The 18,564-nt window shown below is 47.9% G+C and overlaps 2 protein-coding genes across 2 annotated transcripts in view; one reads left to right on the plus strand and one right to left on the minus strand.

The window, feature by feature from the left end:
• The window catches only part of eipr1 (EARP complex and GARP complex interacting protein 1), a 37,630-nt gene extending 37,100 nt beyond the window's left edge, over positions 1 to 530 (plus strand). The window contains exon 9 of the mRNA XM_071918197.2: positions 67 to 530. Within this exon, the coding sequence (XP_071774298.1) occupies positions 67 to 241 (175 nt within the window). The 3' untranslated portion in view covers positions 242 to 530. The remainder of the gene's footprint in view (positions 1 to 66) is intronic.
• Positions 1 to 18,564, minus strand: part of LOC139926448 (cytochrome c oxidase subunit 7A2, mitochondrial-like) — a 216,856-nt gene that overhangs the window by 103,789 nt on the left and 94,503 nt on the right. The window lies entirely within an intron of this gene.

Raw genomic sequence — 18,564 nt, forward strand, 5'->3', positions numbered from 1 at the left:
CATAGCTTTTTGTGCGTCTTGGGTGTGTGTAGCTCACCTCTCTCTGTGTGTGTGCATGTGATCCAGGGGTAAGGAGCCCCTCGCCGACAGCGTGGTGTCCACCTACGAGGAACATGAAGATAGTGTGTACGCGGCGGAGTGGTCGTCGGCCGACCCCTGGCTCTTCGCCTCGCTCAGCTACGACGGACGCCTCGTCATCAACAGGGTCCCCCGCGCCCTCAAATACCGCATCCTGCTCTGAGAGGGCGGGGTGGGAGAGGTGACTTGAATGCATGTGTGTGTGTGTGTGTGTGTGAGAGAGACAGAGAGAGAGAACTGGAGAATACATTATACATCAATATACATTAACAACAAACGGTTACCATTAGACATTCCATTAAGTCTGCTGCACAAGACTCTGCAAACCCATGTGGGGGCAGCAATGGCAAAGATACAGTATATGTGTCTAATGTATGTTTATGTATGTTTGACTACTGTAATACATTAACTGTTCTGTGTTGACTATCCCAATTAAAATGGTGAAAAAATGACTCCTGGGTAAAAGTTTGACATGGTGTATTTTCTTAAGTGTTTGTAGCGTTCGGATTTTTACTTTACCCATTCATTTGAATGAAGCCACGAAAATAGCCTGAAAACTTACATTTAAGACAACAAAGCAGTCCTGGGTCCATCCTCATTTTGCGATTCTATTCTCGCTTTACACTAAAATTAGTATTTAAAAATAAAAGTAGATCCGGGTTCTAAATGGTATCCCTCCACTATGTTCTCTTCTATCAATAAAAATGCTATTTGGCGAAATTATGTTCTAAAATGTTGCACCCACAGTCAATTGAGAATCCCAGCAGCAGGATCTGTTGTGTTAAATGTCAGTTTTCAGTCTATTTTCGTGGCCTCGTTCAAATGAACGGGAAGTAAAAATCCTCACGCTACAAACTCGTCCAGCTGCATCCGATCTTGGTGAGTATTTTATATTCTGGTTTTCATGGCGGTCAAGTGCCAAATAACCCCCATGTTAAAACTAAGTGGAATATTGCTTCAAGCCCACTGTGGTATCTCATGCATCTCAATTCCGCTGACTTACTCCTGCCTGGCACTGAGGCTTCCTCCCCGGAGTGATGGCAGCACTGCGCGCGTCAACATGTCCGAGTCACAGAGACAAAGAAAACTGTCATTTCTCCCGCTGATTTTTTGTTTTCGGTGCGATGAGTCGGGCCTGTGTGTGCTTGAGATTATGTGAGGGCAATCTATCGGGTCACACGCTGCCTGTCTCTTCCTCATCCTTCGGCATCCTCATCCTCATCTCACTGTTGTTCGGAGGGCACGGGAGGCATCATCTGCGTGAAAATAGTTTTTGATAGAGTTTGATGGTGCTTAGTGTCTCAATGGATAAAGAGCAGAAGTGGAGATGCCCATGTCCCGGCTTACATTGTTACCTCCTCTCCTCCTACCCCTTTCCCTCCCTTCCTCTGCCTCCACCTTCACCATCCCATCCTCCTTTTCTACTCTTCCTCTCTCCTCTCCTCGCTATCCCCACTTCTCCCTCCCTCGCTCGGTACAGTGTGCGTTGAGGCTGGTCGATAGTGACAGTCCTAGCCTCCGTTATGGCAGACACCATTGACAGGCCTTTTAATTGCAGCTTGACTCTATGGATCTCACACACACACACACACAAACACACAGCGGTGCCAAGGGAGGGGCGCGGGCTCTTCATTAGCTATGCCAGTCGGGGCAGGCGGCACGGTGGCTGAATACAGAGTCTATTCCGCTATCTAATCAGAGACGCAGCTCACACACACAACCACACACACACACACACATAGAGCCCTTGTTACCCTGCAGTCAATTATTGAGAGGAGGGATCAGGATGGAGATACAGAGGGATGGTGAACGCTGGAAAGGTAATCGCTGAATCTCGCCCATCTGGAAACTTGTGATGCTTGTCACACACACACACACACACACACACACACACACAGGTATGCCCAGACACACATACACAACCCTCATTCTCACGTCTCTACCATCTCCTGGGCACCAGTGCGTGAAGAGATGTGAGGTTGACAAGTGCACGTACAAATGTGTGTGTATGCTGCGCACAACGACCGAATGAAATGACAAAGGAGGGGGATAGGTGATGAAACGGATCGATCATCTATTAATTAATATTTCCCGGTCTCACAGAAAATTCAGCAACTAATATAAACGCCGGTTTTGCGCAGGGTCGATGAATCCACCCGCTAATAACGGCGGAGGATTTGCATGCTAATCGATTACGGCGGCCTCTTTAGTATTCCTGAGCGTCTCGCCCAGTAATGACACACCCGCAACAGGACAAATTAAACTAAGTATGATGCATCGATATTCAATTGGGACACCGTTTTTGACACCTACAGGCTACCGTATTTTACCGTAAAGCCCGAGATGAAGCCTAAAAAATCGGTGAAACGACCACTATGGGTCAGTTAGGGATCAGGGACCGTCACCTGAAAACCAGCATGGCGTCACCCGCGGGACCACGTGACCGAAGGGTGCCATACGTGCCAGCTTAGGCTTCCTCAGGTCGTGAACTCTTGACCTGGAATAAGGGACGCCGGTGTTGAGCCAGCGTGCGCCCGCCCGGGAAGGCACTCGCGTGGAACTGAGAGAGAGTGACTGAAATATTTATGCGGCTGGGAAATAGGCTGTTGTGTTTTTTTTTTTCCGAACCCAAAGAGAGGCTGATATTACTGGAATATTCTTTTCACAGCGGAGGAGTTATAGAGACGGCCTCGCGTCTCATGTTGCAGGATAAAATGACATCGATCAGAGACGCGATGTATGAAATTCATCGTTTCACAGATCAGTGTATATTTATCTGTTTGTTTTGAGTATCTTTCCCATTGTAAATGCCATTGATACTCGCAGCTGTTTCACGTTGTCGGGTGTGTTTTCTCATGTCGGCCGCACTCTCTTTCCGTCTTATCTGTGTGTACACGTGAAACGCGCCACACTTCTAAAACACCGGCGTGTGTGTAATGTCTTGAATGGCGGTAATTGTACCTCAGGGTCACGCGGGTGTCATCCTCAAAGGGTGGAGGCGGAATTGGATTCAGCTGCTGTGGAAATGAAATAAACAAAATTAGATTTCATTTAATTATTTATTCATGTCGGCAACGCAGTGCGGAGCCACCTGGGGTGTGTGTGTGTGTATATGTGTGTGTGTGTGTGTGTGGAGGGGGGGGTTCAGGTGATTATTACCTCTGAGAGTTTGACTCATTTGCATGGAGGAGGATTTCTGCGACCCCTCTAAATGAAAATTATGCACAAACACGTTGCTCTCCCCAGGAAGGAGAGAGAGAAAGACGGAAAGAGAGAGAGACTGACTGATAGTAGGAGATGGGAGACTTCAGAGGTCCAATGCAAGGCACCCATGGGAGAGCATGGAGAGAGCGCTGGGACCAAGCAAGGTTTCGGGGGGATGGGGGTTCGGGGGAGGAGAAGAAGGAAGCCTGGCCAAGTATGGAAAGTGGAAAGCCTAGTGTGTGTGTGTGTGTGTGTGTGTGTGTGGTCCTCGGGGGGGAGGCTCGATGGTGAGTTTGATGACTTGGACTGCCTGGAGCATGCAGATCCAACATTTATGTGTCTACAGGCCGACATGAGCTTGTTTCTGTGTATTTTTCTGTGGGTGCGCGCGTTTCCAAAACTCCACATAAATAGTAATGAGCTACTTCATTGATCCTCTTCATGGAGTAATTCTCTGTTAGGGATTCAGGACTTGCTCAAGGACACTTCAGCAGGGCGGATGTTTGTCGACGCGGGGCTTGAAGCCTGCCTCCATGTATCCAGTAGGCCGGTGGACAAATTAGCACAGGAATTATTGTATGCGGAGCGTGCGGAGGACTAAAAATAAAGTCAGGCCATTTGAAATGTGCAAAGATTTCCTGTAGAAGCGAACGAGCCCGGCAAAAATCTGTTAAATGTTAACCTACTTGCACCCAAGCCGCAATGTACTCTTTGTTAGGGAATTTCTCCGGCTTTTAGCTCCGTAGCGGTGCAAGCCGCGATGAAACGCGCTCCCATCACTTTTGATGTTAGCTGGGAGCGTACAAGGATAGCTACTTAACACTGACAACCACCCTGTAGTCGGGGAAAAGCTCCTGTGTGCCGTAAGCTACTTATTTACCATCCCATCGCTTCCCCACCAGATAAACAGCTTTGGAAAGTGCGAACAGAGACTATTAAGCCATCGGTGAAATTACGGGAGCGGTCTATATTTAGGATATGTTTTTCAGAAAACCCCCTCAGTCCAATATGCCTTTTTTTTTTTTTTTTTTTTAAACCTCCGATTTGCATATGTTCTCTCCATCTTCACCCTATCTATCGGGGTCCCGACGCGCGGTATCTCTCGGGACTTTGGAGTACACACACCAGCGCTTACAGATTTCGACGCCTTATCGAACGTCTTTACAAAAGCCGTACAGAAAGGCTGACAAGCTCTCCCCCCCCCCCTCTTCCCCCTCCTCCTCCCTCTCCACCGCGCTGCAAGAGACACTCATTGCCACGGGAACGTAGCCCCGGCCGGCTGATATCATTAAGCTTTTGTCGAGCTGACCGACCTTCCTTTCTTCCGGGGTGAGAGGGACCACAATGGACGAGGCGCTATCGCGACGAGGCATGCGCCCGGCTTCCTTCTCGCACCTCATTGTTCTTCAATTACCGAACAAGCGCGCGGGGTGGATCCGCCGTTATTTATGGGCCCTTGCCACCGCAACGCACATATAATTGCCTCTCAAAAGCTGTAATTGTGCTCATTTCTCATGTCCGGCGTGGACATCCTGCTCCCGTGCCCCCGCCGCGTCTCCATGGAGATTGAGAGCCAATTGCCGCTTGAAGGATGCGCGGGTCGGAGGTCGCCCACATTGGATTGTGGGTAGGTGTTTTCTGTTACTGTAGGTGCACTGGACGGCGGAAAATCGACTGTGCCGCTTGTATTGCACATGTCGATACAGGTGGCTCATTTGTAATGATTTTAGTGGAAATCTATGTTTAATAGATACTGTGCAAGGTTGAAAAAGCAATTAACAATTTAAAAAGCAGATGGGTGCAACATTATTAATATCTGTGTTGCGATTAAAGTTTAATGAATGTTCTCTCTTTTGTATCACTCAGGGAGCAATATATGAAGGAGTCAACATTTGGTGAACATCATTACTCCGGAAAACATTTGATTGGTTAAAGTGGCAGTCATACTGTACAAGGACTTCTTTTTACAGTGAACCAGCTGACAAAGCGTACAGCATCACACTCCGGCTTCAGTTTCTGACTCCAGCTCTGATTGACTAATGATTGAAGCGACTGGTGAGTCCGTCATCGGCGTCCTGGCAATACAGAGTGACAGTTTGTATGTGTTTGATCAATGGTGCATAGCTCGGGGACAGGGCGAGAGCAGGGGGCTTTGGCAACTCTCAAACCTCTTTGTCAATCAAGCGGCCCACGAACGTCACCCCGTGAAATCCATTAGAACCAATTTAGCCACAGCCAAACAACTCAAAGCTCCTTGAATGTTCGACCCGTGGTGAATTAATGATGGATTTCCAAAACTTTGGTGGTTTGAGTTGATTGCTGTGTGTTGTTTCCAGTGACCGACGTGTCATTCATTATTATGTGGTGAAAGTGACTCTCGGTGTGGGATCATTCAGTGTATTTAAATACATGGGTCATAGCTAGGTACGCCCTTTATTTAGACTTCAGCCTGATCTGACACTGAAAGAACCCAAACCAAGCTTAGCTTTTATTCTGTTTCTTTTCCACAGTCGTTCTATGGTCACAGCAATATTGTGAGGGCATTGACTGATCTTTGGTTGCTTGTAATGATGGACATCTAGGAATTGATGTCCCATTGATGCACCCATTGTAAGTCAGTCTGGATGAGAGCTTCAGCTAAATCCCTAAAAAGTTAATTTGACTCAAGCCTGCAATTGCAGAAATAAATCCATACATTCATATATACATACAGTACATGCATACATTCACATGTGTGTGTTAATACCTGTGTATACATGCTCTTTGTGTGCACACCCACTTTCATGAGTGTGTTTGCATTGATGCATGCGGGCATGTGTACCAAAGTACAGGCAAGTGTGTATGATCATGCGACTGTTCTGTCCTCCCATGACCCTTGGCTGTTCCTCTGTCTGGCTGCTCTCTCTCTCTCTCTCTCTCTCTCTCTCTCTCTCTCTCTCTCTCTCTCTCGCTCACATCAGACGTGTCATCCACTGCGGAGCGCTCGGCCACACTCATGGGAACTGCCTGACCCAGATCTGTCTTCTCCTCAGCCCACTTGACCACACACACACACACACACACACACACACACAAACACACGCACATGCAGACACACTTGACATTTGGGTCATTGACAAGACGTCAGGTGAGGACAGAGGAACCCAGGTGACAAGGAGAGGCAGTGAACCTTTGCTGCGATATTGCCCCTGTGAGGCGAGAACACACACACACACACACACACACACACACACACACTTGTCTCGGCGCTGTGTTTGCCTGTCAAGCGAGCAGGCATAGCGGTGCTCGTTTCTCTGGCCTGAAAGCCGGTGAAAGCCTCGCTAGACAGTAGCCTTCCAAAACCTCTCATCACGAAGCGCAACTCAAAGGTGTGTTATTTCCCTCCGCGATATCCCCGGCACTCAATACACCCACGGAGAATCACATGAAGCCGGATCCACCAATAGGAAAGCAGGAATGACAGGAGCAGTGGCCAGACTACTTTTGGTCTGGAAAATAAACAGGGAGTGACCTTGAAGAACGCACAGACATCCGATACGGTTTCTGGTTCTGTTTTGGGCGTCGAGTTCGCCTATATAGTTATGATGTATGTTTTTTAACCGGAGGGGTGTTATGATTATTTTAGCCTCCAGTGTGCATTTACCTACAGCACTTAGCATTCCCTTGTGCTCTCTAGTGTGGCCACGTGATCGTGCATATTTAACCCTAATTGTATGTAATGAATATTTGATGGAATACTTGATCAAAATAAATGTAAATGTGTATCCATTTCCATGCATACTGTATGCCATAGTTTGATGGAATGGTAGGCATCTGATCAATTCCTTTAGATCTATCGATACTGCACCCATGCATAAAAACACACACACAAACACACCGCCTGTCCCTCCGTCTCTCTTGCTCCCTTTACTCCGGAGATGAACGGTTCCTTATATTCCTCATTCTCATACCTTCTTTCACTCTCTCACTTCACCCATCTTTCCCCCCTCCTCTCTCTCTCTCTCTCTCTCTCTCTCTCTCTCTGTGTGTGCCACTGCCACAACAATGAATTAGTATTACCTCTAGCAAAAGCCACTCTGAGCTTCATTCATAGCTGTGACAATCTACTCTCTGAGGTGTACGCTCCTTTATCTGCTGGGGCCTCTGTGTTTCTGTGTGTGTGTGTGTGTGAGTGTGTGTTTATGTGTGTGTGTCTGTCTGCCTGCCTGCTATAATAAGCCTTGCTCTCTGTCTCCCTCCCCTCCCTCCTTCCAGTTCCACTTTCTGAGCGATGCGGGTGGAGGAGGAAGTGACCTATATAGGCTGCATCTCTCTCTCTCTCTCTCTCTCTCTCTCTCTAGTCTGCTCCAGCTGCCTGCATTTCAACAGCAATGTGTGGTGTATATCTGTGTGTGTGTGTGAGAGGGAGAGAGCGAGTGTGCGGTGGAGGGCTCATATGAATAATTCAGCGGATGCCTCAACACGACTGCCTTCAATAAACCCATCCCCCTTAATGAGTCTTAATGACAGCCACGGCGTGGAGACAATCAAAGGGTGTGTGTCTGCGTGTGTGTGTGTGTGTGTGTGTGTGTGGATGTGCGGGGAGTGCGTGGGTGGGTAGGATGAGGGAGCATCGGTGTAGGCTGGTGTGTGTTTGAGTAATTGTGTGCGTGTTTGTGTCTGTGAGCGTGCTTTAGCATACCTGTATACTCTTGTGTGTGTGTGTGTGTGTGTGTTGGTGCAGGTACGGAGCTGAGTGCTGCCTTTGCCCCGGGCTCTGTCAAGGTTGCCCAGGGTAATACTACCTGAGACTTTGAAAAGAACATGAAAGCTGACTTCTCAGCAGGGGAGGTGAGAGGAGTGCCTTGCTTGGGTGGAGCAGCCGAGGAGTGGAGCAATAACATCCTTCCCCCCCCCATCAGCTCTTTTGGCTTGTTTGTGGGTTTGAACTCCAAAGTGACTTCATAAATTCCTCCTCCTTGTTACAGCTTCTTTTTTTCTACCTTGACCGCTCTATCCTGCTGACTAGAGAGACCTCCGTCATCTTGTTTTGTCGGAACGGACGACTGACATTAGCTGGGTTTGAGTTTTTATAGTATAGGAGCATAGGAGATGTATTGAATGAGAATAGATTCAATGGAAATGGCAACTTTCAATCACAAAAAGTTTTTTGTCACTAAATAAATGTGATAAATAGTGATGGAAGCTCATTTGTATAATAAATAATGACATAACTTTTTCTTGTGGATGTATTTTTCACATTCACTGTGCGCTTCAATCCAGGTCATGGAAAAGCCTACATTTTATTTTTGTGATATTTCAAAAGATTGCTTAAAATTCACTAGACAGTTGGATAGAAACACAGCTATTGTCCGTGGGATGTTTCATAATGCTAGGACAAAGACATTCCATTGAAAATGTGCAGTTACATGTTAAGATAGGTATTGGCATCATTGGGAAATTCCTCCAGTTTTCCCCTATTCCTGAAAAGTTGTCTTTCTGAAGATACTTATGGCCCTGCTCCACTACAGCCATCGAAGGAATGATTCCTTTACCAGCACTGAAAGATGCTCCACTGCTCACGTTGCGTTGCGTCCGATGGCTGCGTCCAAGCTACAAAATCGCCGAGGTTCAATTCTCGATGGCTGACGCACACGTTCTCCCTCATTGAAATTGATTGACCGTCATGTTGGCACAACGCTGATGGCAACGTGACGTAACGCTGGTAGTGGAGCTCTAACGTTAGCCTAGGTGTGTTCTGGACATTCAGCTACTGTTGGAGAACAGACAAAGCTTTAATGTTAAAACCCAGCATTCATCAGGGTTTTGGGCTTTGTCTGATATTCTCCAAAAGTAACTGAATTGTTTCATTCTTTCGGTTCACTTTGCTTCCAGCACCTTGGAGGATGTGTGAGGTTACCGATATCATCTGTGAAGCGAACACGTTAGCCACACTGCACCACGTTAGCTAACGTTAGCTAGTTAGCATCGCAAGGTTCTCAGGAAGCCTTCGGCATGTTGACTTTTCTGGGGCTACTCAGAGGAGTTACTGCTTTCATTCATGGAGCTGTTCAGTCATAGGCCTACTTTATCCAATTTGTATGCATTCTACAATCAATTCTTCAATCAATCATAATACTATACTTCTGACTTCCTCCATATTGAGGGCTTTGAACCAGTGTAGCCTACGTACCTTTCAAAAATGACAAGAAAACTCTATTAAGGACCAGTTTACATCTCTGTTGTTGTTTTTTATTATTATTATTATTGGCTGTTCCATTTTCTACAAGATAAAGAAAGCGGTAATATGAAATCAACTTCAATCTAAAACTAATTTCCACCCAAAATATCACTTCCAGCCCTCTGGCCCTCTGCTTTGTGTCTCTCGGCCGTCTGCTGCAGACAGCAGGACACTGGGTGTTGTGTTCCACAAAGCCACAGATGACCCTGTCAACACCAACCCAGCAGCAGATGTAGGGGGCAAGGCTGGCACACTGGTGTCAATGCCCAAACAGCTGTGCCACCAGAGGTGGGTAGTCTCTCTGGCAATGATGGATGACTCGGACGAGTTTGTCCATCCTCGCCAGCCCACACAACTTCTGGACCTGAGTTTTGCAACACGGCTAATATGTAAAGACTAATAATAAACAGCTGTTTCATCTAAACTAGGTTCAGGCCAGCTTGAATCCCAGATGTGGATGTAAATCTCTTTTTTTAGTGAAGGTTTTGTGGCAAAGTTTCTTTTGAATGTGAGAGAAACTGAAACCTGGTGGTGGGTACAGTATCCTGTGTGCATTGTCAAAATATTCAGCTCTACATGAATAAATAATCATATTTATTCTCTTGAGACTGTATAGCATACAACCATACTATAACAGGATCATTCCTGTCCATATTATCCTTTCCAACACCATTCCAACAACCATGGTAAATCACTCACAGCGACCATATGTGCCTATGAGTGAGGGAGCCGCACGTATCTGGTAGCCAACAGCTTTGCTGAGGTCCAGCTAGTATTCACTGCCACAAAGGCCGGGCCTTTCAGCGGACTGAATGGGCTTAGAACTCAGCCTACACACCCCAGGATTTGATAGCCATGCTAATATGAAATAGGAGCGCTGTATTCACGCTCGTCAGTGTGAGCTCCAGAACCACGGATAGAGGTCTTCATTCATGCCTCATGCATAGCCCATATTCAAATGGAGAAAAAGCAAATCGGATATTTTTTTGTTTACGGGTCTGAAAATATCTCAGCCTCCCAAACAAGCGTGGGGATTTGGGGACCTGACAGCTTAATAGAATGATTATTCAAATCTGTTTAATACTGGAAATTGGAAGTGCAAAGGGCTGGGGGGGTTCGCTGTAAAAGCTGTGCTCTAGGGGGAGAAAGCATGAAGCATTGTTTCTATGCGTAACATGTCAACAACATGCAAATGGACCCAAAATGGAGGTCAAATGCGCTCTTGTAGAGCAACAATGGGGAGTTCAGTGCAGATATATCTTTCCTTTCTCTACTGATAGATGCTGCCACAGTGGAGGCAAATTTGAATAAAATCTCATTCAGCCATTTGCCGTCTCTCTTATGCAAATTGCATCGTCATGCTAGCACTACGGCAATTAGGCAACGGATGGCGATGGTCGTGTTTCTCACGGCTTATTGCACACGCCTTCTGCTACAGCCCCGTGTCTCCCACAGCCTTGTGGGTAAAAAGCGATGGAGGGAAAGAGAGAGGAAGAGAAATCTCTCCTCCTCTCCTCTTTATCTGCGGCTGAATATTTTGTACACACAGCCTTCTCAAAAGCCTGTTTCCCTTCTTCAGAAGCCCGTCTAAAGCAGCTTGCTGCTAAGGAGATAAGGCGCGCAGACTTATGCTTCCTCCTCCTCCTCAAGAACCAAGCCTGTGATCAGCACTTGGCCACCTAAAGTGGTGCTGCAGTCGACGCGCCGATGTGGACGGGGCTTTTTGTTGTGTGGCTAAAGTGTTGTGTTTGTGGCAACTGATGTGCGCTGCGTATCATTGTCTTACTACAAGTGCTGCTGCCTGTTCTCATTCAGCAATGCACCCCAAACCATCAGATTATCCACATGTGGCCGTTTGCTCCTTCTGGCAGTATGAGATGCAGGATGTTATGGTGTGTCAAGCTCCCCACCCACACAGCTTAAAACCAGTCAGAAATCTTTTTATTGTATCAAAGTGATGTTTACTCACCTCCTGATAATGGTGTTTGGCTATTACATGAAGTGATGTTTTTATTCGGGCGGCCATATTGTCGCTCGTAACTTGCTGCATCAAGACTGTCAGAAAGTTGTAACTGGACTACAAATGTGAAATGATTTAGGGCGCAACTTGTATATGGAACAGCTATTGATCGACTGCACTCTCCGAAGCCCTCCTTAAAAATTCACAGGGTCAATAAACACACATAAACCTCACCTGGCAAACCTTTTGTTAACAACGCATGCAAAGCGGCTAATGGCTAATGATTTAGCGAACACTCATAGATATTTACGACTCGGAGCCTCTCTTATTAAAAGCCGGACTTGGAACTGAAAGGCGGTCGTAAATTAGCCGTCCAAGAGGCAGGCCTTCCTACTGAAGTGTACGCCGGGCCGTAAACAGCGTAGGAATTTATCTCTATGTCGATGAGCGCGGCCTACATCTGGCAACCCGGGCGCTCCCTTTCTCTTCCAGTGAATGAAGTCAACATGGGCTGAAGCACATGTCAGGTCTTATAGTGGGCCGCGTCTGAGGCATTGGCAATCTCATCTGTGTTAACCTCAACTGGAAATAACTTTCCTCTTCCACTATGACGGAATAAATGGAAATATCAGAATTTTCTCGCCGCGGCGCCCAGCTCTTCCCATTGCACGAGATGCTATCTCCTCCTGTACAGTGTATTCCCATGCTGTAAAATTCCATTAGGCCGCTAAAATGACTTGTCCTACCTCTGCGAAAGGTGGCGTCCATTTGCAGATTCTATCATCGACCAGGCGCTAACCTCAGCTTCTCAAAGCACACACATCCACCCTCTCTTTCTCTCCCTCGATCTGTCCTGTCTCTCCTCATACCGCAATCTCTCTCTCTCTCTCTCTCTCTCTCTCACACACACACACACACATACATTTTGTCCACCCGAGGCCATAATGATGTGCTATGTTAGGATGTTATAGGGGTTTCTTTAGATGACCAGATGGCAGTAGAGAAGCAGCCTAATGGTCCAAACACCCTAGTGTCCATTAAAGACATAGGAACCAGCCATGGTCCGTATCGCAGTAATGACCTATAGATACTGCTGCTACTCCTGTTGCTGTCTGTAATTGGAGTCCGGGCTAGCTTGTCCTCAAGCACACACAGGAAGTACTGCGCGCTCACACAGTCGCGTTCTCAAACTTTTCCCACCAATCCTACGCACACGCAGGCGAGTGGACACGGACGCATCCACACACACACTTATTAACTGTTATCATCCTTCCTTGTCTTGGTAAATCATATGTATTCTGGGTGTTCTATCTCTTTAACGCATGCTGTGGAAGTGCAATACCACGGGAGCCATCGCAGCCCATGAACAATGGCCATCATGGGGCTTTTAATTCAATTGTCTAATTGTCCTGATCTCGTGATCTCTTGTTATGCGCTGACCTCAGCAGCGACCTACATATTGTCAATATGCGTGCTCATTAGGAGCGGAGACAGTCGGAAGCCCCCGTGACTTTGACAGCGTGTTGGAGAGGGTAATTGTGCGCCATATAAACAACGTAGCCCAAAGGGTGCACGCAGCATTCTGGAGATATCATCGTTGCTGCGCAGCTTATGGGATCATATGCACCGCGTTAAATGGATTAACCTTTTTCCCTCTGTGACGACATATCACTCCATATCGCTCACTCTCTCTCTCTCTCTCTCTCATCCCGCCATCTCTCTCTTCTCCATCCCTCTCTCCCTCCGCAGACCATACTCTCTGTTTCTCCCTCTACCTCTCCCCTCCCTCCTCCCTCGTCACCCTCCAGGCTTAACGTTTCAGATGGGACCGATACAAAAGTGTGACACACACGCGCGCGCACACGGCGTTACGTTTCTGTTTCGTACGTCTGGCGGTTTCGCTGAACTCATTCGACGCGGCTGGCCATCTGCACGCCGTCTTGACAGAGAGGGATCGCGCTGTAGATGCGTTTGCGTTCACCTGAATATGAATTGAGCCTCTTTAGAGGGAGGGGAGTTTCACATCACGCCGATGATTCATGACTTATAATGAGGCTGATGGAGGAGAAAGCTAATGATGGCAAACAAATGTCGCAGGCACGCACACTATCGACTCCCACACCCACACACACATGAATCCGGTGTGTCTGTCGCAGTCACTGCGGGCCTGCTGCAGTAGGGTAGGGTAAGGTAGGGTTTTAATTGTTTTATGGGAGAGTGATAGACAGGCAGGGGGGATAAAAAAGTGTCCTCCACCCCCCCACACACACACACACACCCTCCCCCTCCCCTTCCGCATCCCCATCCCTCCAGCACAGTACAGACACTCCGTGGTAGCGAGCTAGACAGTCTATTGCGGGGACTGGGGAGGGCCCCGAGGTACACATATGGGAGGGAGATAACACATAGCGGTGGCAGCGGAGGGCTGTACAAGCTGCTGGCAAGTGTACGTGTGTGATGGGGTGTTGATTCTGTGTGTGTGTGCGTGTGTGTGTGCTTGGAGGGGGCTGTATGTGTGCGTGTACGAGGTGTTAATCCTGTGTTAATCAATGATTGCGTGCGTTGAAGATGGCGGCGGCGGCGGTGGTGTGTATTCATGTGCGTGCCTGTGTGTTTTTCAAACCCTTTCTCCTCTCTCTCTCTCCCTCTCCCTCTCTCTCTCCCTCTCTCTCTCTGTCTGCCTCTCTCTCTCCCTGCCCACTCTGTGTAAGTGGAGAGAGGAACAACAAGAGGAGTGTGGGAGTAGTGAGGTGAGACTCGGATATGGGAGTAAGTGCATGTTATTACTACTGGGACGGCCCTCGGTAGACTGCGGGCCGTCGGCAGCCCGTTCTCACCGCTTTTTGGCTTGAGCTGGAGAATTACGCCGTACATGCAGAGCGGTATCGCTTATTTGTATACACCTTAAATAGATTATGAGAAGTTTAAGAGGCTGTTGGAAGTTCTGCTTGTAATTGAGAAGAGAAATACTGTCCATACGGCAAGCCTGCTTACCATTAACTTGGAATAGATTATCCCTTGATAGAGTTGAAATGTATATTTTGCTCAGTTGGATGAAATTCCTCGTGGGCGTAAGATTGAATGCTTTACATTGATCTGAAGTCGTTTGGATGTTTTCACCAAGGTGCGGCCGCATTTTTCAAACCTCTCAGCGTAAGGAGAGCTGATCTAGGATCATTACCCGGTTCTCCTTGACAGCGTCTTTCATTACGCCGTGAAGGATTGAGGGAAAACTGATTGGAGATCAGCGTTTCTGCGAGACGAGACGTCGGATAAAAGGTTCCATCCCAAATTTTGGCTTAAAAAAAGCCCCAGCCTCAGCCCATAAGCGCCACGTGCGCCTCAATCGATTATCACATAATGACGGCCATAATCAGCCTTAATCAACATTCCCTTAACATCCTCTAGCACTAATGCATCCAACCCCGCCCCCCCATCCGTAGCAGTTGATCAATTACAGAGCCATTATACTCTATGTGTCTCGCACGGCTCCCAGCAGCTAGGAACACGCGGCGCAGTGCTGCTCGCCGGTCTCGATGGTGGCCGCGGCAAATGAACTTAGCGAACAATCTGAGGATCAATCCCATCACTTAGCCAATTAGGCGATAGGGAGACAGACGCCCATTACCGTAAGAACCAATCGATAGCCGGAGCCAGGGGCCAAGGCGGGCTGTCTGGTCCCGCCGAGCCGCCAGGGGTTTGCGTGCAGCTAATGGAGAGGGGTGGGGGGGGGGGCGTGGCCAAGACGGGCGTTTCTGACGGACGGCTTTGACAGGAGGATGTTGACGCCGAGAGCCGGGGATGTTGTAAACATGACAGAGGGAGAGGTGTGGAGTCAGACAGAGATAGAGAGAGAGAGAGAGAGAGAGAGAGAGAGGGATGGCATCGGGATCAATGGCTGAGACAGTAGCCAAGTCACCAGTTGATTTTCCTCCCCAACACTGTGACAGTTTCCTTTTCACCCTCAGACAGTTTAAGTGAGTGGATTCGGGGTGGATCGACAAGTTGGACAAAATTCATTGTGTGGCGAATGACTCTTATGTCTCTGTTTTTATTCTGGTTAAATACCATTTAGAGGCTTTTGTCACTCAATTTCCTTCATAAAACACATTATGTGCCTGTTTACCAGTGGCCCAATTTGTGTAAAAACACTGACAGATGCTGAAATAATAGGCGCAAACGTAATTAATAAATGAACCACGGACACAAAATGTTTTATAAAAACTCAGTACTGTCTAATTTACGGCTGAAATGTTTTTCACTGCATATATTCAAAATGATTTCCATACAAATTAGTTTGTTTGCCACAGTTTTGCTTGATAGCTGAGGCCCAGTGTTTTCAACGCATCCATCGCATATGAATGGCGCGTTTGGCTATTTTATATAGGTGAGGACGATAATTATTTCAGCACACATTGCCTTTTGTGTGAGCTGCATCCAAAGCAGCGCTATCCTGGTGGATGGTTGAGTTAGGCTGCAGATATTAGGCTGAAGAGAGCAGTTGCTCGCTGGCGAAGAGATTCTCCGCTCAGACAGCGGTGTGAAGGGTCTCTCTGTAGCCGCGGGGCAGAATGCCCTCAGGGGCCAGAAAACCACCTGGGATTACTGTTGACATCTCCACTTCTCTCTCTCTCTCTCTCTCACTCTCATTCCCTCCCTTTCACTCTCTCTCTTTCTATCCCTCTTTCCCTCTGACTCCGTGACACCCACTTCTCCCACTTTTATCCATAATTCTTCCAACTTGTACTGTCTACCTGAAATGTAAATAGCAAAAAATTGTCTGTGTGCCTGTGTGTGTGTGTGTGTGTACTGAATACATAATGTGTCTCTCTCTCTGTCTAGATGTGTGTTATTGCATGACCTACCCTGTACTGTATCTATAAAGCAGTCTTTACCCACTATTTCAATCACAACACCTTATCCAACTCCTGAGTCCAAGTGGCACAAAAGACAATACAGTTTGCACAATAGTCTCAATAATCTCTTTCGCCTGGAATGCAAATAGCAAAAAACTGTGTGTGTGTGTGTGTGTGTGTGTGTGTGTGTGTGTTGACTGTCGCCATCGCCACACCGACATGAGCCCGAGTTTATAGCTCCCCCTGCTGAACGGTACAGTTGTGAAAGTCTGATTCTGTAGCGTACCCCATTGTATTTCTCCACACTGTCGGCCCCACCAAGGTCAATACATCGATTGAGTTTGCCTCCTCACTAAAAACCCTGAACAACCTTTGTAATAAAATGTAAAAGGACACGGCACACTGAAGTGTCCACGCTTTTCTTTGAAACGGCGTTTGCTTCACAATGGACTCATCTGCCCATCTGAGCGAAGGCATTCAAGAACTTCTGAAAGGTGGTGTATGAGTTAAGGTTTGGAAAATAAGCGATTATTTTCTAAGAACTCATAGGAAGCTCAATTCAGCGTGGACCACTGTAAAAGTCGGAATTCAACGAAAAATGTCTCTGCACGTGTTTGTACTTAGTCATCTGTACTATTCGATCACACACATGATATGGTGCCACACAATCGCACTTCCTCCTTTCCGTTTCACTGTTTCTGCCCCTACTTTCTTGGGAGCAGACCAGACCTGCTCAGGCCAAGTTCAGACGTCCGGAACAGAGCGGCTCATCCAAAGTTAAAGCTCCAATCATGAAGACGAATGGGTCGCAGCTGGTTACCTATTCACCCCAAGCCCCCAAACCCCCAAACCTCCTCCACCTCCCCACCCAGCCATTTCCCCCCTTTAAACCCGCACCTTGCTCCTCCCCGCTCTGGGCTGCAGGAGGGGAGGTGCGGCCGGTCGGACAGAGGGAGGCGGGGAAACCGTCCATCAGAGGCGGGCCGAGCCGGGACGCGGCCCATAAGGAGCAGCGTGAAGCCCCGCAAGTTATTACCCCCGCTACCCGGGCCCATTTTGTCTTCATCAATTCTTAAACTCATAAGACTCCCTGCCTCTCTCCCTCTCCAAATTGTACCATCTATCAAGCCGCCGCTACCCCCCCCTTTCTCTCCCTCTTCCTCTCTCTCTTGCTGTCGTTCTCCCTCTCCCCCTCTCTCTGTCTCTCTCTCTCTCTCTCTCTCTCTGTTCTCCTCTTGCTCTGTGGTTTTCTCTCTCGTTCACTCGCTGGTTCTCTCTCTCTCTCTCGCTCTCTCTCTCACTGCAGAACAAGGCAGTGCGGCGGCGGATCGTCAAATTATCCCCAGGCATGAGAGGATGAGCATTTTTTTCACAGGTGGTAATGACTACAGCACCCCTCCACATACCCCCACATCTACCTCTTTCTCTCTCTCTTTCTCCATCTCTCCCTCTCTTTCTCCCCTGCCTCCATGTCTCCATCTCCTCCCTATATTTCCTCCTTCCTTTCCCCATCCTGATCCACCCCCTCCCCCCTCCCTGACTCTCCCCCTCCCCCCTCCCTGACTCTCCCCCTCTCTCCCTCTCTTCCTTGATCCCCCCTCTCCATCTTACTTTATCTTCCTCCCTCCACTTTATCATCTTCCGACCCCTCCCCTCCTCATCTCTCTCCAGCCTGTCTTTCTTTTTATCTTTTCGTCTCGCTGCTGGTATCTCATCGCGGTGGACCGCTGGTCTTCTTCCTCTCTCTCTCTCTCTTTCTTTCTTTCTCTCTCTCCCCCTCTCTCTCTCTTTCTTGCTCTCCATCTCTCTAATTACGTGCGGAGACAAAGGCGTCTGATTCTCCCTCCTCCCACTCAGAGCTGTCAGGCCTGGTGTAGGAGAGAGTTAATTTCACACTTACTGCATGCTTTAATTAAAAGAGGGGGGGAGAAAAGAAGAAAAAACAAGGAGGATACATGCGCTCAGACACACATCATACAAAGGGAGTGTGTGTGCGTGTGTGTGTGAGTGTCTGTTTGAGAAGGGGGCTTGTTGATGGCAAAGTGCAATGTGCGTTATGTGTTTGTGTGTTTGCCGGTGTGTGCCTACAGGTTTGTGTGCACACTCATACTCAGTCCAGGTGTGTGTGTGTGTGTGTGCCTTTGCTCCTCAGGTGGACGAGACATGTTCAGTGTCTTCTCCCTCAGTTGATAACATCAGGCTGTATTTTTAGCAGGGGGATTTAATGAGGAATAAATAGGATTGTA

Source organism: Centroberyx gerrardi, chromosome 17, assembly GCF_048128805.1.
Source record: "Centroberyx gerrardi isolate f3 chromosome 17, fCenGer3.hap1.cur.20231027, whole genome shotgun sequence".
NCBI classification, from domain to species: domain Eukaryota; kingdom Metazoa; phylum Chordata; class Actinopteri; order Beryciformes; family Berycidae; genus Centroberyx; species Centroberyx gerrardi.